Source organism: Macrotis lagotis, chromosome 5, assembly GCF_037893015.1.
Source record: "Macrotis lagotis isolate mMagLag1 chromosome 5, bilby.v1.9.chrom.fasta, whole genome shotgun sequence".
In the NCBI taxonomy this organism is placed as follows: domain Eukaryota; kingdom Metazoa; phylum Chordata; class Mammalia; order Peramelemorphia; family Peramelidae; genus Macrotis; species Macrotis lagotis.
In genome coordinates, this window is record NC_133662.1 from 69,148,519 (window position 1) to 69,170,634 (window position 22,116).

Genomic DNA, 22,116 nt, shown 5'->3' on the forward strand with positions numbered 1-22,116 from the left:
ATGTATCCTTAACCAAAGACATAAGGAGTTACAAGACATAAAATAGTAATTTTGATTACGTGAAATTGAAAAACTTCTATACAAAGCTAATCCAACATGGTCATAAAAGAAAGCAAACCAGAAAAAAATTTAATAAAATTATTCAGAAAAGAAATTGGTATCTATGATATAACAGCAACAGACAATCAAAAATCATTCCCTAATAAATAAGTGATATGAACAAATTCTCAAAAAAAATTTGTGGGGGCGGCTAGGTGATGCCGTGAATAGAGCATAGGCCCTGGAGTCAGGAGTACCTGGGTTCAAATCCGACCTCAGACAATTAATAATTACCTAGCTGTGTGGCCTTGGGCAAGCCACTTAACCCCACTTGCCTTGCAAAAATCTAAAATAATAATAATAAAAAAAATTTGTAATCAATGCTCCAAATACCTAATAAGAGAAATGCATATCAAAACAACCTTGAGGTTTTTCTTCACATCTAGAATATTGCAAAGATGACAAAAGAGGAGTCACTGTTGGAAGAAGTTGTAATATTAAGGTGATGGAATTTTAAGTAAGTCTAAAGACACTGGCACAATGATAACAGTGTAAATGGAAAGAACAATCCAAGACAATTAAAAAAAAAAGACTTGCAAAATTACTAAGATTTGCTGACTTCACTCCTTTGCAGAGGTGGGAGGTTCAAGATTACAGAATATTTCATGTATTTTTAGATGTTTCCAAAATACTGGTTGGTTATGCTAGCAACTCAAACTTGCTCGCTCTCTCTCTCTCACACACACCCACACTCCCTAATAATATAAAAGAATTCCCCAATTATTATAAAGAATCCTAAACAGATATTTATCAGCAATGTCACAGCCAAGATTCAAAGAATCTGAAATCAAAGAAAAAAATTCTGCAGGTGTTCAGAAAGAACAGTTCAAGTAGTGAGGATCTCTAAAAACCTAGTTCTTTCTACTGTAAATGAAAGGAAAACTTAAAGGCTTACAATCAAGCTGAGTAATTCTAAAATGTAAAAAATAGAATTAAGCATTTCCAAGGAATAGAACATATTAAGAATTTCAAAATATAAATACAGCCTCATTTGGGGGCAATATGGCTTCTGAGATATTTGTGGTCAAAATTTTTGTATATTTGCTCTTGGCACATCTTTTAAGAAAAGGTAATTGAAGATTTCTAGATAGCAGAGACAAAAAAGCATTCAGCTGAGCACCCTCAACATTCCCCTCAGAACAACTAATGCCTCAAATTGAATTCTGGAGTGGCAGAAGCAACAAAAGTTGCCTCAGAGTGGAATATTCTTCCACCCCAAGGCAACATAAGGGAGTCATAGAGAAGGATCTGGGACAAGGGGGTTGAAGTCTACATGGATGAAACACTAGTGGTGGGACTAGGTTGTGTAACAGAAGAGCAAAGTTTGGAAAATTCTCAAGTCAGAGGAAACCCGGGGGACTCCTTTGCTAACAATGGACAGAAGAGCAGGTGCTACTTGGCAACTCCATTGCCTATACACATACATAGTTCAAGGCAGAGAGTTCCCTGGAGCAATATCATTTTTAGTCACAAGGGATCCTGAAGAATACTATCAATGGCAATCTCAAGGGATCAGGGGCCTTTCCTGGGTAAGGACCAGAGTGCAGATCAGGAGAGCAGTGAACATGCTTCTTACTTGATCACACCACAATGGAAGCACCAAAAACTTTCAAACTCTAGAACTAAGAAATAGCAGTAAAGAAAAAACTAGAAATTTGAGTCAGTGTCATTCCCACCTGCCATGGCAGCAGTATCTTATCCAACTTCAAAATAAAACAAACAAACAAAAAAAAAACCTTAGGGGAGAAAAATTGGAGAAACCAACAACAAAAATATAAGACTAAAAAGTGACAGGGACAATCAAGACAGAGTCAGAAAAAGGTAAAAAACAAGGCCACAAAGAAATGACTTGGACACAAGCCCAACAAGAATTCCTTAACAGTTTAAAAAATGTTTTTCAAAATCAGAGAGTGGTAGAAGAAAAATTAGATTAATAAATGAAAACAAAAGAAGAAAACTACAGGAAAAAAACCCCAAACACAATTGGATATTCCTTAAAAATTAGAATTGGACAAATGAAAGCTAATGACTACAGGAGTCATGAACAAACAATAAACAAAGTCAAAAGAATGAAAATAGAAGAAAATGTAAAATATATCCTTTGATTTTAATTTCAGAATTTTGGACTACCTAAAAAACAGGTTTAAAGAAAAAATCCTTTATATCACATTTTAAGAAATTATGAAAGAAAACAGCCTTAGTGTCCTGGAAACAGAGTAAATTTAAGATTGAAAAAAAATTTACTAATCATTTCCTGAAAGGAGTACCAAAATTGAAGCTCCCATGAATGTTATAGCTGAATTCCAATGCTCCCAGGACAAAGAAAAAAATACTTCAAGCAGCCAGAAAGAAATCATTCAGTTACTGTGGAGTCACAGTCAGGATCACATTAGATTTAGCAGCTACCACATTAAAGAAGCAGAGGGTATATTTCAGAAGATAAAGGAGCAAGAATTACAACAAAGAATCACTTTCCAAGCAAAACTGAGTATAATCCTTCAGGAAATAAAGGCCTTTCAAACATTCTTAAGGAAAAGACCTGAGTTGAATAGAAAATTCGACTTTCAAATATAAGACTCAAGAGAAACATAAAAGGCAAATATGAAAGAGAAATCACAAGAAACTCAAACTGTTTACCTTTCTATATGGAAAGATGATGCATGTAACTTCTAAGAAACTTATTAGGGAAGTTAGAAGAAAGGAGGGTGCAGGAGAATAAGTCAAATATGTTGAGATGATGTTTTAAAAAATATAGGTGAGACAGTGAGATATCATAGGAGAAGAGGGAAGGGAAGGAATAGGGAAATTATCACACTTAAAATAGATGCAAAAGGGAAAACTTATTACAAAGGAGTGGGAGATGCGTATGTATATGGGGGGGAAGATGCTTAAAGCTTATGCTAACTGGAACTGGTTCAAAGAGGAAAGATATATATACATATTGAACTGGTAATAGAAGTCTGTCTTACCTAAAGGGGAAGTAGGAAGAAAGGGAAAACAAAAAGAGGAATGGGGGTGGGGGGGGAGACCAGTCGTAAGAAGCAAAAGATTTTAGAGACAGATTAAAAAGAGAGAAAGAAAACAGAAGAATATAAGATAGAGGAAAATGCACAGATAGTAGACATAACTGTGAATATGAACGAGATAAATTCATCCACAAAACAGAACCAGACAGCAGAATGGATTAAAAACCAGAATCCAACAATATGCTGTTTATAAGAAATACTTGAAGCAGAAAAACAGAGTAAAGGTAAGCAGCTGGAACAGAATCTATTCAGCTTCAGTTGAAGTAAAAAACAAAACAGGGGTAGTCAGTAGGATCTCAGACAAAGGAAAAACAAAAATAGATTTATTATTAAAAGAGATAAGCACAGAAACTATATCTTGTTAAAAGATAATGAAGTAGACAGAAATATGAAACACATGTGCAACAAATGACATAGCATCCAAATTCTTAAAGGAAAAAATTAATTATGGGAGAAAAGACAGCAAAATTGAACAAGTCGGAGACCTAGATTTTTCCTGAGAACTATGTATATCTAACCACAAAATAAGAAGCAAATTAAAAGAGATGAATACAATCTTTAAAAAGTTGCACGTAGGGGCAAGCTAGGTGGCGTAGTGGATAAAGCACTGGCCCTGGAGTCAGGAGCACCTGGGTTCAAATCCGGTCTCAGACACTTAATAATTACCTAGCTGTGTGGCCTTGGGCAAGCCACTTAACCCCATTTGCCTTGCAAAAAAAAAAACTAAAAAAGAAAAAGAAAAAGAAAAAAGTTGCACATGAGAGATCTCTGGAGAAAACTGAATAGGATTAAAAAGGAATAAACATTTTTCTCAGGCATACTTGGCATTTTCATAAGAACTATGTATTGATTACAGCATAAAATCCTCAAAATCAAATGCAGAAAAGTAAAAATATTAAATGCACCTTTTCTAGGCCATCATGCAAATGGCCACCAAATAATCTAATTCTTAAGAATGAGTGGGTCAAAGAACAAATCATAATTCAAAATTTCAAATAGCATGACAATGATTACATTTCAAAATTTGTGGGATACACCTAAGTACTAGGAGAAAATGTGTTTGTTTAGATATATCAATAAATAGAAAGAGAAGATCAATGAAATAGGCATGTAACTCAAAAACACTAGGAAAAAAAATTAAAAATCCCAATTAAACTCCAAAATGGATATCCTTAAAGGAAAAATTAATAAAATGAAAACTAAAGAGTTGATTTTATGTAGTTAAAAAAATCAAACAAAAACAATAAAAAGACAAATACTATTCTTTTAAGGAGAGAGAAAACTAAATTAGCAGCATAAAAATGAAAATGGATGAATGCCATCAATAATAATGGAATTAAAGTAATTATCAGAAGCTATTTTGCCTAATTATATGGCAGCAAAACTGATAATTTAAGTGAACTTGATGAATATTTCACAAAATATAAACTGTCCACATTGATGGAAAAGGAAGTAAGACTTCTTAAGTAACCAAATCATGGAAAAAGAAATTAAATAAACTAGAGGAAGATCTGAACTCAAATACAGCATCAGACATTTACTATCTATGTAACTCTGGCTAAGTTACTTAATCAGGTTTGCTACAGTTTCCTCAACAGTTGGAGAAGGAATTAACAAATCACACCATTATCTTTGCCATGAAACCCCCAAATGGGATCATGAAGAGTCAGAAATGACTGAAACAAGTGAAGCCTTAAATGAGCTCCCAGGGTTTTTAAAGTTAATTCTACCAATCTTTTAAGGAGCAATCAATTCTAATTCTATATGAACTCTTTTTAAAAATTGGTAAGGGAGGAGTCCTACAAAATTCCTTTTATACCACAAATATGGTTTGAAATTTAAGCCAGGAAAAGCAAAAATGGAGCAAGAAAATTATAAACCAATTTCATAATAGTGCAAAATTTTTAAATAAAATATAGCAAGATGATTACAGTGATATATCACAAATATACACGATAACAAGGTGAAATTTTTATCAGGAATGCAGGACTGGTTCAATATTAGGAAAACTATCAGCATAGCTGACCATTTCAATAATAAAAACAACATCCAAATGATTATAGCTCCACAGATACAAGAATAAGCCTTTGACAAAATACAACACCCTTTCCTATTAAAAATTATAGAAAGTACAGGAATCAAGAGTTTTTCTTAAGAAAGGATTGTCTCCCTAAAACCAAGAAAAAAAAAACATTAATTGTTTAACAGAGATAAATTTAGAGATTTCCCAGTAAGATCAGGGGTGAAGCAATGATGTCCATTTATCACCACTATTATTCAATATTGTAACTAGAAATGCAAGGTAAAATAAGAAAAGAAAAACCTGAAGGAATAAAAACAGACAGTGAGTAAACAAAATAAAAGAAAATGTGATAGCTAGCCTAGCAATTCCAGATTTCTAACTAAACAAACTGGGACTGGGTTAAGAAACAAGAGGGATAAATCAGTGGATAGATAAGATTAGGTACAGAATAGGAAATGATAAGTTGTCTAGAGTTTGATAAACCTCAAAATCTAAGCTTTTGGGACAAGAATTCCCTAACTGACAAAAATAGCTGGGAAAAAAATAGAAAAGAAGTTTGGAAGAAACTAGGCATAGAACCTTTCACATAGTATATACCATGATATGGTCAAAATGAAAAAATGATTTAAACAATGAGTGGAACCATAAATAAACTATAGGATAGAAAATATATCAGTCAGATCTATGGATAGGGAAGAATTAATGATCAAACAATTAACAGAAAAGTTCAATAGGAATAAAGTGTATTATTATGATTACATGAAATTAGAAAAATTTTGCACCAACTATTCCAATAGTCAAAATTAGAAGAAAAACAGGAAACAGGAAAAATTTATCTGATAAGTCTCATTACTCAAACATATGAAATTGAGCCAAACTCATAAAAATAGATATTCCCAATTGATAAATGGTCATTATCAAAGGATATAAAGAGGCAATTTTCACAAGAAATCAAAGCTAGCTATAATCATATGAAAAAATGTTCTAAATCCCTGATTAAAGAAATGCAAATTAAAACAATTCAGGGCTACCATCCCTGCTAACCATTGCTAGCAGATTGGATAACATGATTGAAAAGGAAAATGTCGAATACTGGAAGGGAAGTGGAAAAATTGGGATATCAATACCCTGCTGGTGGAGCTATGAACTAGTCCTTATCCTAGCATTCGGGGGAGTAATTTGGAACTATGCCAATGAGATGGGAACAATGTGCATATCCTTTGACCCAGCAATAGCATGACAAGGTCTGAATCCCAAATAGATCAAAGAAAAGGGAAAAAGATGTACTTGTAAAGATACTTATAGCAGTTTTTTTTTATGCAGTGGCAAAGAAATGAAAATCACAGAGAGGTCATTCAATTGGGTCACATAAGTGTGATGGAATACTATTGTGTTTTTAGCAAGAAATGAGGAGATGGATGGATTCAGGAAAATCTGAGAAGACTTATATGAAGTGATACAAAGTGAAGTGAGTATTGCGAAAGAACTATTATAACAAACTGATTCCATAAGACTCATGGTGGAAAATACTATTCACCTCTAGAGAGAATGTAGATTTTTATATCATTTTTGTCTTTTTTAAATATGGAAATTTTTTCATGAGTTTACATGTATAATCAATATCAAATAGCTTACTTAGCTTAGGAAAATTCTAACTCATAATTTAAACAAAAATTGCTAAAAATTATTCTCGATGTAATCAGGAAATATTCTTATTCAGTCATTTTTTCAGCCATGTATATGACTCACTGTGACCCCTTTTGGTAGTTTTCTTGGCGAAGAATACTGGATTGGCTTGACATTTCCTTCTCCAGCTCATTTTACAGATGAGAAAACTAAGGCAAACAGGAACACACAGCTAGCAAGTATCTGAGATTGGATTTGAAACCAGGTCTTAGTGACTCCAGGCCTCACACTCTATCCACTGTACTACCTGCTTTGGAAAATATTTTTAAAAAATAAATAAAAATATAATGAGGAGGCAGATATTGATATTAAGTACTTAAATGTAATTGGGGCTAATTTCTGGTCCCTAACAAAGGGAAAAATATGTCCAGTGGGGCTCAGTTGATGACAATAGTGAAATTATACTCAAACCTTTCAGGATTATTATGCCCCTGATACCCAGAGGCATTATATGCAGCAACCTGGCTTTGGGAAAGGGGTATGGTATAATTTATATTTGGTAACTATAACTCTATGTATTTTATTGTATGCATTAAAAAACCATTAGCTTGCCAGAGCAATCTACAACACAAGTAGTTAAGTACTCCTGTTTCACAAGAAGTCTTTTATGATTCTGCCAGTTTATAACGTCTTCCTTCCCAAACTCTTCTGTAGTTAACGCCTTTGCATTTAATGCCTTTATATTTATTTTGTCTAAATTTACATACTTGTATCCATCAGTAGAACAGAAATTCCATGGAGTAGGGATTGTTTGTACATTTTTTAACTTTTTAGTTACCCGGAACACAGCTTCTATTTAATATTTACTGACTAATATAATAATATAACTTCAGAATAAGTTAGATGGGTCAAGGACAGGGCTCAAAAATCGCTATTAAATCCTTTCACTGCAAGGTTTCATCACTTAACTCTACAATTCTGAAATTGCTGGGGGAAAATTGGTTCAAATTTTTCATGTCCACAAGGTATTGACTGCATTAAAAAACCCTACAAACTCCAAGGAGCAAGACCTACCCAAAATAAAGAGAACATCTGAAATCTTATCATTATGCAGAATGACTCAGGATTTGACACTCAACACCTTTTTTAATCCCTTCCCCAGTAGCTTCTCCCTGGATTGGAGGACTGTAAAGTGAAACATTAAACTTCTTCTAAAACCTTCCTTTAATAGAGGGCTCACAAAGTTTCAGGCTTTGACTCCATGGAATATTTCATGGAACCTCATTATTCCCTGGCAACTCTTCTTTCATCTTCCTTTCCCCCATATCAGACAGCTCCTTGAGGAAAAGGACTTTATTCCCACCAAATGACAAAATTAAATTCTTAGCTTATTCCCACATTCCGTTCTTAACCAAAATACACAAAATTAAAGGTTAGACACTGTTAAATAACTCCTTCAAAATCCCACTGTATAAATTCATCCACATTTATATATAAAACACATTGAAAAATTATAAAGGAATAGTTTATTATCTATTAGATCATCTGGCTAACTGGCCAAATATTATAATGTAAACATTATGTATGTAAATATATAACATAATAATATAAATATATATATGAACAGTATACAAAAGTAAATGCAGGTTCATTTAATTATTTCTATGGGAGCCTAAAACCTTACATTTGTCATTATTTTCTGGTAAAATATAGTAAAAGTAAAGGTGCTTGTTGGGTTAAAAAAAATAAATTTGATCTTTCCTGAAGAATAAAAACTATTTTTTCCAATTCTTACTGCTAAGTTATTTTAAGAATAATACCTATTGCTAATCCTCAAAATTTTATTCTTCAAATATCCATAAAATATTGACAAAAGTATTTTGCTTTCATTAAGTTCTCCTGATACTCAGAAACAAACCTTTAATGAACTAAACTATTTCTTTAATATAGGTATGACTGTTTCATTCTATTAATAAAGGTTTACTGCCACCTAGAGGGATGATAATAATTATGATTTTTCCATACCCTGGCATCATTCAGTCAATGTAATAACTCACTACTATGGAATAAGCAAGGAAAAGGAGAAAAATTCAAAGCCAAATATAACCTTAAAGAAACTTTTTGGTATGGATTTTACAGTATTTTTCAAAGTATAGAATTTTTGCTTTGCTTTTCAATAATCCTAAATTCAGTATCCTATCTCCTGCTTCCATGTTTTTTTTTTTTTTTGGGGGGGGTGCTGTTTGCAAGGCAATGGGGTTAAGTGACTTATTCAAGGTTATACACAAGGTAATTATTAATTGTCTGCGGTCACATTTGAACTCAGGCCCTCCTGACAGTGCTCTTTCCACTGTACTACCTAGCTGCCCTTACTTCCATTATCTTTTCATAGGTTGTTTTACACACCCATCTATGAAAAGTGTTCTCTCTTTACATCTCAATCTCTTGGAATCTTGAGCTTTCTTCAAGCTTTCTAGTTCTGCCATCCTCCTAGTTCAGTAGAAAAAACAATGAGGGTGCAGACAGGGGGCCTAGTTAATTCCATCTATGATGTTTATTTTATTACCTCTGTAACCTAGGGCAAGTTTAGTCACTTAACTATACTGGGTCTCCTTTTGTTCGTCTATTAAAATTGGGGAATTAAGGTAGATGGTCTTTGGAGTTTCTTAGTCCTAGACATATAACAGTGATATCAAATTGCTTTGTATTTATCTGTTGTCATGTTATATTTCCTAGTGGAATATAAGCTTCTTCAGGGTAGGGTTTGTTTTTCTTATTTTTGTTTTATGCATTTCCAGCACTTTGCATACTTCCTTGTGAATAATAAATGTTTAAATGGATTGAAATAGAACTTGCAACAGTTTCTCTGTCCTTATAGAGTTTCAAAATACACTAGTAGCTTATTAAACATGCAAATTAGTTAATACTTCAATGATTTGGTGAGATCTCTGAAGAGGGTATTATCATTCTTAGTACAAATTACACCCATCTATGCTTTCTAATTGTATACTATTCTTGTCTATGTTCTTCCAGAAATAAATCCTCCAAAGAGGACCAATTCAAAATGTTCGGCAAGACTCTTACTGTGTACCCTGGACAAATCATTTAATCTGAACTCAGTTTATTCATCTGTAAAATAAGAATAACAATCTACCTCCCAGACTTGTTATGAAGATAATTAAATGAAGAGTTGCTTTGAAAACCTTGAAAGCACTATAAAAAAAATATGAGTAATTATTATTCTTTTCTATTCCTGGGAACTACTTTTCTATCTCCCGGAACTCAGGTGTCTATCTCTTGTTCTTAACACATCTGAATAACCCACCTCCTTTTCCAATCATACATTGTCTCCTTGATATCTCTACCTCTGTCACTAGAAATAAACTGCAGATAAACTATGCTTAATGTGTTTCTCCACTGCCCCTTGGGCAACTCACAATCTTGATTCACAGAATAAATGTAGCACCTACTAGTATAGGCACTGCTCTAGTTCTGAAAATGCAAGTACAACAAGGAGCCTACTATATTATATGAGGGAGAGTTGACATGTAAATAAGGAAAAGCCAAGAAAGCGAGTTTTGGTCTGGGAAATCACAAGAATGGTAATGATGGCACATAGCAGTCAGAGATCACATTTTTTCCCCATAAGTAATGGGGATTTGAAGAGTAAGAAATAGAAATCAAAGAAATCAAATTAAAGAATTACATTCACAATAAATATCTATGATTTTCAAATATCATCACTAACTGGGGGGATAATAAAAGGTTGTTTTATGGAGAAGATGGTACTTAATTTTTGTGAGTAAGATATGTACCAATATAGAGATGGTTAGTAACTGAGATAAGTAAATAGAGAACATTTGTAGTTAGGAAAGAAGCATGAGCCAGGATGAGAAAGTAGGATAGAAAAAGTATATGAGAGGCAGGAAAAAAAGGTATTTAATTTAGAACAAGCTTCATGAATCCATCCTTTGGAATTCTCAAAAATGATAACCAGTGAATCCAAATTGATATTAAGCTACTTCCTTAAGCATCCAAGAAATTATGAAATCCTATAATTAAAAATAGCCTCATTGGCCCATTTGTTCCAACATACAAAAGTAAAAAAAATCCATCCTACAACCAAAACAGAATTTTTTTCTTTATATTAAGCCTAAATTTGTTTTTTTTTTACAATTTTCATCCATTATTCCAAGTGTTCCATTTGAGGCCAAGCAAAACAAATCTATTCTCTCTTCCATTTGACAATCATTCAAATACTTGGAAGACTGCTATTATGTTTACCTCTCCTCTTCCCTAGAATATCAAGCTTAGTTACCCTTGATTTTCTCCATTACTTTATTCAGTCTTCTTATGGCATGATCTTGAAGTTTGTCACTAAATTTCTTCCTCTATAACTGTTGACAGGGGCCTCAAAGTTCATTAGTCCAATCCACATATGTACACAAAACATGTTGAAAAAAATCATTTCAACATATCTACAAAGTGGCCATCTTAGTCATTGCTTTAGTACCTTCAATGAGGGGAGAAACTCATCATCACTTTCCAAAGTGGTCCATTCTCATTTTAAATAATTGTTTAATTTTTTTTCTTTCTATCAATATGTATTTGGAAATTTCACCTACTGGCTCATAATTCTGTCCTCTGGGGTCAAAAATCAGCAATTTAAATTTCCTTCCATTAACTTCCTTCAAATACTTAAAAAAAAGAGCTCTCATGTTCCCCTTTCTCTTCTCTAGGTTAAACATTCTCTAGTCCTTAATTTGATCCTCACAAGGCATGATGATCTTGAAGTTCTTACCATCTAAGATTTTCCTCCTTCAGATACTCTCTTAATTATCAAACTTCTTCCTGAAATTAAATTATAATAATCCAGATCATCTAACCACAGGACTATTACTCCTCTCCTTTTGTGTGGCGATCCATTCAACTCATCAAACACATATTTTATATGTGACATATTTTATAATTACATGGTATACATTAGAGGCAATTTGGCAACAAGAAAATCTCAACAGAGAAAATTTCAATGATATTATTTATAAAATATAGTATGTATAAAGTACTTTAGAAACTTAAAATTAAACTAGATGTTAACTATCTTTTCTATTCATACCCACTAATTTTTTCTCTCTATATGTTCTATGTATTTGTTTCTGTATTTCTATGCCTTTTCCTATCCCTTTATCTGCCTTTGTGTCTGATTCTCTCATGGCTTTTCTTCCCCTCTCCTTTTAAGTGATCAAAACATATAGCTAGATTTAAAAAATTATTATCACTTGTTTTTACTACTATTGTGTTTTTCTTTTTTTAAACTATGTTTTATTATTGAATAAGCTGTTTTTGAATAAGGTTTGAAAGAGAATAAATGGATCATTTTATAATTTCTCTTAGGAAAATTTAAATTGCTACTTTACTTTTATGATCTTCAAAAAGAAAAATGGTTCACTTCAAAACAAGTTATTAATCAACTAACTTCATATGCTAAAACTGTTACATGCCATGAATTATGAAAATAAGCTATGAAGAAAGTAAATAACTAAGAAATTGGGAGTGGAGAAAAGGTAAATTTTAATCTGGTAAGTGTTTTAATTTATTTTCATAATGATATTTCATTAGGAAAATATCCTTAGTATAAGATGTTCTAATCCCAAAATGATAGTGAACACTCCTCCAAAGCCCCCCAGCATTCTTGTCGGTTCACTTATACTCATGTTGTTTGAACTTTATCCATTTGTCAGTACCATTTTCAAATAACTACAGAACTAAAAATGAACCTTTTATAAAGAATTATAGAATATAAAAAAAGCTTCCAATCTAGCAGTAGGTTGGTTACACAGGGAAATATGACCAACCATCTGATTGAAACAATATTCAAAAGGTTATATAAATAAAATGACTTGGAACACAATTTCACAAACAAGTGAGATTTATTTATAATATTTAAATGATATTATAGTTAAAAACTACATATGGGATCGAAATAGTATCAAAATGCCATAGAATGATTATGGAATGAATGAGTTTTTAATTCTAGAACAAAATTGGAGAATTTTGTAAAATTTCTTTATGTTTATAACCTACTTCATTAATACAGTTTGAACCAATACCTAAGATCATAACATATAATTGACTAATATTTGTTGAATTTACACAAATAAGTAGTAGTCAAATACAACATTCAAAAAGTTTTAAAACTTATCTAAAACAGATGCCTAAAATCATCATTTATGGCTTTAATATGATCAATCCTATAAAAAGGAAATAAGCAGGGTATTCACCTTGTCTAATTAATATCCATTTCGGCTACCCTAACAGCATGTGGGGATTTCTAGCTGACAGATGATGACAGCATCAACACATACCCTCAAACAATCAACAAAGGCAATTCTAAGACTTCCAGGAAATCTTTATAAGTAAAAGTATCTTTGACAAGAACTAGCTCTTCACATAAGTCATTAAATTTCCATAACGATGGAAAATAAATGCTAACATTTTAAAATCTTTACTTGAGAATAACCAATAAAAAGTTACATTAAAATTCTGAGTTTGATGGGGAAAAAATAGAAGGTAACTCCAAAGAATCAAATTATATTTTTAAGCTATTAATACATGGGTTTTTCTTCCTATTATTCTTCTGTCTCCTTAATTAAAAAAAAAGGCCCATGCTCCAAAAGGATAAAAGATGAAAGATCCAATGGAAACTTAAGGGAATTTATCAGTTGGGAAAAGAACAATATATAGTATATGAATACAATTAAATACTATTGTGGATATTACATAATTAAGGGAATTGTTTTAAAGAAACTTGGAAAAATGTATATGAACTGATGCAGATGAAATTAAGCAGAACCAGAAGAACAGTTTATGGAACAACAATGTTTTAAAGTAAACAACTGTGAAAGAGCTGAAAATTGATTTGCCCAACCAAAAATTCCAGAGAACTAAGGATGAAGAAAGTCATTCACCTGCCCGAGAAACAAGGAACTCAAAAAGCATGAGATAAACATGTTTTGACACAGTCAATGAGGAAATCTGTTTTGTTTACTTGGCATATTTGTTACCCTATCCCCAAGAGCAGCCATATAAGAGTTCCCTTGCCCACTATTCCAATATCCCTGAGTTCCCAAGAAGGTGGAAGCTGAGTGTTGGAGGATTATCCCAGTTCTACACTGGCTTTTTTCATGCATATATGGAACATTAAATTAAAATAATTACTTCTATTATCTCTCCCACAGAACTTCCAAATAAGATTTAACTTTTTAAGGTTAAATTCTTCTTAAAGATAGGATTGATTAATATATACAGGAAAACACAATAAGTAATAAGCACTCTAAAGGGTTATATAAATTTTTCATAATTTTGATAGTTATCTTTACCTTACAGTTAACCAAAGGAGAGTATCCTAAGAAAATCCCAAAAGGAGTACATACCAAGAGTCAAACACAACTAAAACGACTAAAAAACAAACCAAAATGAATATGCTATGTTAACCAAAGTGAAGTCCAAATGTATAACATAATCATGAAATTCTCTTCCTTTCAGTTTATAACTATTTTGGAAGAGTTTCAGATGCAAGTAATATGCATCAGAACAGATCATTGTAAATTTTGGTTGTCTTTGCTGAATCTGAGTCATTCAATATCTTTAATTAAGCCCATTTATTATGCCCTCTCAATGAGAAAAGTACTGTGCTTTAAACTTGAAACAAGTAAATGACTTCCTTGGATTATATTGAAAGCACTATGGAGAACAAGCAACAGATTGATTTCCACTTCAAAATCTGGCACACTATTTTAAAGTTTAGTTTATTTCACAATGAAGTGGTAAAATTTAGATTAAGAAAGGACAGACTCCTAATTATTAAGTGGCTGCTATCCGTTTTATTTGTATTAATATCAGAATTCTTTTTAAAAAGGGGAATGAATGTTGAGGCAGCTAGCTGGCACAGAGGATAGAGTATCAGCCTTGGAGTCAGGAGGACCTGAGTTCAAATCCTCAGACTCTTAATAATTGCCCAGATGTGGGACCTTGGGCAAATCACCTAACTCCATTGCCTTAAATAAAAATTTAAAAAAAGTAGGAATATTAAATTCCCTGCATCCTGCTATTTAGCTGTTTTACAGATAAACAGGTATGTAAGAAAGGTAGAAAAAAGTAAAGTAGGTTTCAGTTTACAATAAGACTTACATATCTTTTGAGACTTGTTTTAATTTACACAGATATATCATCCCATTGTCAGGTCTCATCTACAAAACTAGAAATGGGGATTTCCACTTAAAAATTAATTTTACTACTTCCTGCTTCTGTAAATCCACAGACCAGTGAATAAGCCAACACTTTAAGGTCATAAAGTAATATTATTATTCACCCTAATGAACTTATGAAACACCTATGAAAGTAAATTATTCACAGCAAATAACTATTATGTAAGTTATTGTCAAACAAACCTCCCTTTCCTTCACTTCCAGAGATTTAAAAAATTTGGGAACTCAAAAACTTAGAAAAATATGAATGTTGCAAATTATCTTTACATGTAATTGGAAAAAATAAAATAACATTTAAAAACCTCCAAAAAATCAGAAGCATCACCTAAGGAGAACATATTCGAAAACCATAGTTTTAATGTACTCTGGAAAGTTTCTATGCAGAATAATAAGAATTAAGAGATAAGGATGGGGGTAGCTAGGTGTTTCACTGGTCTTATAGCCAGACTTATTAACTGGGTGATCCTGGACAAGTTACTTAACCCCAACTGCCTTGTTAAAAAAATAATAAAGAAAATAAAAGAGGACAAAGGATAAAACTTTAACATATATTAAATATTTTTCCCTTAACTTTATTTATCTATTTGGTTTTTGCAAGGCAATGTGATTTAGTGACTTGCCCAAGGTCACACAATAAATTTCAAGTATCTGAGGCTGAATTTGAACTGAGATTTTCCTGACTCCAGGGTTGGGGCTCTATCCACTAAGCCAACTGCCTGCATCCCTCTTTAATTTTATAGAGAATATCCACACGAAGTTCCTCTTAAGATTAAAAACAAAACAAAAACATCTTAATTTTCTATTCATTTACATTATTAAAATAAATCCCTGAGATACTTTTAGGTTAGAATTCGACTTCTATTGTAAAATCTCAAATCTACAAACCAATTAAAATGATTTGGTGATATATACTAGCTTAATTAGAGGCAGTCTAGCCAGCTAGCTTCAGAGCAGGAAAACCTGAGTTCAAGCAATGCTTCTGCTGACATAGGGACCTCTCAGTGCTCTAAGCAGTTTATGGAATTTCCAATAAATTACAGAGAAGATACCAACCCCTTCATGAGTTTCCTCATGGAGGGAGCTCCCTATATTCATAAAATCACAGGTTTAGTTCATATGCATATATTACCAAAGTTTAATCAAAATGCTATGTGGGTGAGTGTATGTATGTGTGCTTCCATCCATTCATCCATCCATCCATCCATCCATCCATCCATCCATCCATCCATCCCTCCCTCCCTCCCTCTCTTTCTTTCTATCTAGGTATATTTGATGTAGAATTATATTGTAGCATAAATATATCACTTATTTTCAATATTCTTAGATGATAAGTTGTATTATACCACTATTTCAAATCAATTTGAAGAAAGGTCTAATTGTTTCATGTCTTTTCTTTAAGTTAAAAAAAAAACTATCTGAAAATCTTCCAGGTTACAACTGGTATATATATTTATCAATAGTCACAAAATATCAAGTACTTTCAAAATACATCTTAGCCGTATAAAAATTATAAGTTGTGAACTCTAGCCTATCATTTGAATTTTTAAAAAATAATAAATAAAACAAGCACTTACAGTAAATATTCTCCTTCCGGTTCGATCAAAAGTTACACAGTATACAGAAGATAAATGTCCAAGAATTCTTTTGTGCATTTTCATGTGCTGATACACTGCAGTAGGTACAAGCTGCTCAAGTCTGTACTTCCCATTCAGTCTCCTTGAAAACAAAGTATCCGCTAACAAGAAAGAGGGGAGGGGGAGGAAAGATTTCTAAGTAACATCAAGATTTAGATTTAAGAGTACATTTTGATTATACTTACTTAAAAGGAAGTTTTGTATTCATTACTACCTGGTACGTTTATGTAGACTAAAAGTCTAAAAGTCACTCTAAACTAAAAATCACTCTAACCATTACATACTTTTAGACACTTCTACATGTGTTCTACATTTGATGTTCATACAATTTAGGTAGATAAAGCAGTCATTATTAATTCTATTTATTCCACAGATTAAAAAAAAAATTAAATGACTTTCCCAATGTCACATAGCTTCTCAAAAGATGAAATTCCTGGTATCTAGACTCAGATTGTTAGAAACCATAAGGCATCCTCAGAGATCACCTACTTAGATACTTGGCCCAAATAGTATAACAAATTAGTAACAGAGTAGGACTAGAACCAAAGTCCAATCCAAAGGGTAATCATGATTTAGATGTTCTGTCTCAAAATCATCTGAATGGCTTTAAAATTACTTTTATTATTAAAACAGTAAAAAGATTCTAATTTTCACATTTCATTAAGCAGTTCAGAAGCTATAAATTTCACATGAATAATTCACAAAATCTTCTTAGAAGAAAGCTCCAAAAAAAATGTCAAGGAGCTTAATATCAAAAAAATGAAATTAAACATAAATGTATATGTTTATTTCACTTAAACTTACCAAGTTTTCTACAGAAATTTTACTTTATTTACAATTACTGATGCTGATACGTGAACAAGTTATTCTCATGGCAATCGTGATCTTTTTGCAAATACTTTTCATTAGAACTGCAATATGGGCTGAACAAGTGGGCCCATGAAATATTTCTTGCTTTGGGGCAAACAAAAACCCCATTTTGCCAACTTCTTTCTTCGTTATTTGAAGACTATAACACCTTTCTTCTAATTATTTTCTTTTTTTAATCAAAAATATCAAGATTGATATGATTCAGCTCCTTCAACAGTACGTTCACTTACTGGTTACTAAAAAAAGGATTTCATATTCAGAACTGCAATAGTCAACTAAAATTTCTTAATGGTCTGACAACTGTATGATTCTGAGCACTCTCTGCCCCACTTCCTGAAACTTTGCTACCAGCAATGGAGAAGCATAAATAGGACTGTGGATTATTTTAAAATTGTTTTCCCTGTTTCATGGGTTGCCAAGGCTAAAAGTTTTATCAGCATGGCTTAATGGGGATATGCTTGTTGGTGATTTACTTAAGGCTGCTCCTCAGAAAATAGACTTGGTCAGTCCCTTGGGACCACTCTTGAAGCCTTTTCAGCAACAGAACATGCCAGATCTTGAACTCCACTGGCGTAGCCTTCTAGAACCCAAGGTCACATAGTACCAAAACTATCATTTGAGTAGGATTTCTGTGGAAAATATTTAAAGTATAGTATTTATATTTATAATGTAAAATCTCAAGGTTCTTTAGAGAAGGAAAGCCTACAATTTTCCATGTCATATATACAGCAACATCTCAACAATCTTAAAAGACACCCCCTAACCAGGTTGTGTTTAAAAACTTCCTATCAGAAGTCCATCTCACAAACTATTCCATTTCACTGTTAATCAGAACCAGTTATTTAAGCTATTTTCTATGTTCAGTCAAATCTACTTCCCTGTGACTTCTACTTATGGATAGTATCTCTGCCTGCACAGTTAAGTTTCTAACTTCTTCCACTTTCCATACAGTCTTTCAAATATCTTAGAATCTCTCTATCCCAAAATTCTTGTTCCTTCAGGGTACTAAATCTATCACATAAAAATGTCAAGACCTTCTTCAAAGAAAAAGTCTTAATAGAAAATTCAGCTTTGGCAATGTTAAATGAAATGTAGTCTTTGGCAGAAAAAAAAATCTAGCAGATGGACTGTACCTGACTTCCACTATCCTTCAAAATCATGCATCAATAAGTTCTTATTCAGTGTGCATGGGCATCAATAAATCAATTAGTGTGGCTGTATGCTTTGAGTAATTTAACACATTTACATAATCCCTACCCTGAAGAAGCTTACAATCTGGTGAGAAAAAAGAATTTCCTACATGACAGAATATTTCTTCAGTATTTCAGTGATCTGTGATATTAATGTGGATATTTTCATGAAGCAAGACTGTAACCTCTCCAATTTGGAAGACAGCTACAGAATATATTTGTCAAGATTTTAAGTGCCAAAATTTTGCTAAGGCAAGGTTAACATATGCTAAATATTTGAAGACAGTTAAATGGAGGCAGTTGGGAAGAGGAGAGAAAGTAAAAGTAAGGAGAGAATAAATAAAAGAAACAATCTGACTAGAAAAGAGAATTTATGATAGGAAACGGAAAAAAAATTGTACAGTTTAACACAGTCTTAAAATAATCAACTAAAAATGTGAACTATAGGCAATTTGTTAGGAGACACATGAAAATCATAATTAGCATGTCACCTAGAATGGCCTAGAAGAAAAAGCATAAAGATTGAGAAATATACAGATGCCCAAATCAAATTAAGAAAAACTTATTACCTCTTTTCTTACCAATTTTTTTCACTCTCACATTTTTTAATTCTTTTCATCTTCCTTTTTCCCATCAATCAATCCTCAATGGATTACCCATTATTACTGTCAGTATTCCAGTCTCAGTTAATCCTCAGTTCTTTCATCACACAAATGGTTCTCTTTGTCAAAATTCATTAAATATTTTTATAATTACCATCTCTATTAAAATCAATCAGATTGGTTTGTGATTGGTCATAACAAGAAAAAAAAGATTCCTTACACAAAATGGTCTTGCATTCTATTCTGCCTTGGAAAGCGTGGGATTTTTTTTGGAGGGGACTTCAGATCTGTGATGTTATTAAGGTTTATGGCATAGTAATTCATTTCATAATGCACAACACTTCTATAGACTATAACTTTAGAAACTTACTAGAATCAAAGAGAGTAACTTGCCTAAATCAAACTACTACTACTACTATATCAGAAGTAGCTCTTGAACCCAGTGCTTCTAGATTCCAAAAAATTTTTTACAACAGCAACACATATTCAAAACCTACAGTATTCAAACTGAGCGACCTGAAGTAATTTACTTAACTTCTGTGGGTCTCAGTTTTCTCATATAAAAATAATATGCTTAGACTAGATAACCATGTAGGGATCCAACCCAGTTCTAACCTAAGATCCTATGATGAAGACATTTTAATCTCAACCCACTAGATCATGCTTTCTAAAACATTAATCTTATTTTAAAAATAAAGACATGAGCAACAAGAAAAAATAGAAATGCATGATGTTAGTAGAAACATATTCAAGTGATTCTTGGATTATTCAAGAAAAGTAACTGAACTGCTCAGACCCTTTACAACATCCCATTACAACACACACATTTTTGTATGTTTGTACATGTATGTATGTATGTATACACACACACACACACACACACACACAAGCTCTATTAGTTAATAGGGGAGGTAGTCAAAAAACTAGAAATAGTTTCCATAATTTGGGAGAGGGCTGAACCAATTGTGGTTTCCAATGCAAAGGAATATGACTGCAATGTAAGAAATATAAAAATGTGAGAGGATTTATATACAGTCCCTACTGTACATCAGGCATTGTGCTAAGTATAAGTATTATACAGAACCAGAAGGGAAAGGAGCTATTACTGTAATAATATGTAAACTAAAAAATCATTAAGGGATAACTGTAATGAGTTTAATTGCAATGATCAAATTTGTTTACAAAGAGACATGTAGATTGCTTATAGCTCACTTAACATTCCACTCAAAGAAGTCCATTCTGATTTCTCCAGTTGTGGTGATTTCTACTAGAAATATATTTCTTAGTTTATTTTCCTAAGTAAGTTCATTTAGGACCAGGATTGTTTTGTTATCTAGCACAGTGCTTAGCACAAACTAAGTATATAATACATGTTTCAATGAATGCATTTACAGTTTTCAAAGACTTCAGAGATCCATTTCTCAGGCTCATTAGCCCCAAAAGGCAAAATGCTTCACAATTTGTCTTTTATTTAAGAGTTTTTAAGGAATTCAAACTTTTCTCCAGAAATAATTCTCTTCAAGTTCTGTATCCAACTGTATTCGATTTATCTTTTTCCTTAGTGCAACTAGACAGTAATTATCTTCTCTATCACTAGAAGAAATCATTTGGGCCTCTCCTCTTTTCCCCCTCAACAAATACCAAGAAGTCATGGAGCTAACTTTTTCCACCACAGAATCACATGTATGGCCAAAATATCAACTTTGGTTAGTTTATCTATCCAATTACAATTCTTATAATTGTTCTCAATTGAAGACAAGAAATAAAACTGATTTCTTGTTTAATGTAAAATTCTAATTCTAATTGAGGGAGGGCTATGCAGGGGCGATAATAAGAAATGGGGGGGGGGGGGGCAGGGTCCTCTCAGTCTGAGATAGTATTCATGTTAGCCTGAGTTATCTCTAACTTTTCAGTCCTAAATTTTTTCTCCCGAAAAGGCTATTTTTTCAGTTTAAAGTAATTACTCAGCTGTTCTGAAATGTGTAATTCAATTTTAATGAAGAACAATTTATTCCAAAAATATTTCAAATTTATTGTAAAAATATTTCAAATTGCTATTTTTGTAAATAATGGTTTTGCAAACTCTGGTAAAAAAGAAATATAAAAGCCTTGGTTCAAAACCACAATATAGCAGAAATACATAATGCAATTAATTACAGTTACTTTTTAACTAATTTCAAATTCTCTTTTGGTTGTCTTAAAGCATTTAATATTTAAAAAGTTTCTGTATCTTTTATATTACATTTCTGAATATTTTCCCATATTTTCCCCTTTTGCCTCATCAGCAAGTAAGTCTCCCTTACCTTTTGCTATATTACATTTCTGAATATTTTCCCATATTTTCCCCTTTTGCCTCATTAGCAAGTAAGTCTCCCTTTGTAACTAGGGTAAAAACAGTTCAACAAACCAAGACACTGACCCTGTCTGAAATTAAATGCAACTTTCCATATCCCAAAGTCCCTGCAATAAGCAGGTTATGCTTAACTTTGGGGGGGGATAAAAATGTTTTAATGAAACTTAAAATGTTCCCAACGTCCAAATGACATCTCTTTCAAATAAAAATCCAACTAGTCTTTTATCAACTTCTTGAATACTGGAACCAACAATACATACTACTCACTCCTTATTGCTTATTCATATAAAATGTGTGGCTGCCAGAAACTTAAACAGAAACAAACAAAAAAAAAAATGGAAAGTGAAAACTAAATAAATGGGAATAGTAAATACCTAAGTTATCTTTGTTCTTTTCCTTCTAGCATTTTCCCTTTTGGTCCATCTA

At 32.4% G+C, this 22,116-nt stretch overlaps 1 protein-coding gene across 10 annotated transcripts in view; it reads right to left on the reverse strand.

The window, feature by feature from the left end:
* PHIP (PHIP subunit of CUL4-Ring ligase complex) overlaps nucleotides 1-22,116 on the reverse strand; it is a 192,520-nt gene that overhangs the window by 132,028 nt on the left and 38,376 nt on the right. For 8 of the 10 annotated variants that reach the window (XM_074237360.1, XM_074237361.1, XM_074237359.1 and 5 more), the window contains exon 7: nucleotides 16,616-16,776. In XM_074237360.1, coding sequence (XP_074093461.1) covers nucleotides 16,616-16,776 — 161 coding nt within the window. Of the gene's footprint in view, nucleotides 1-4,402; nucleotides 7,082-16,615; nucleotides 16,777-22,064; nucleotides 22,114-22,116 lie in introns of those variants that run through there. The other 2 variants (XM_074237366.1, XM_074237368.1) reach the window with 2 other exon arrangements.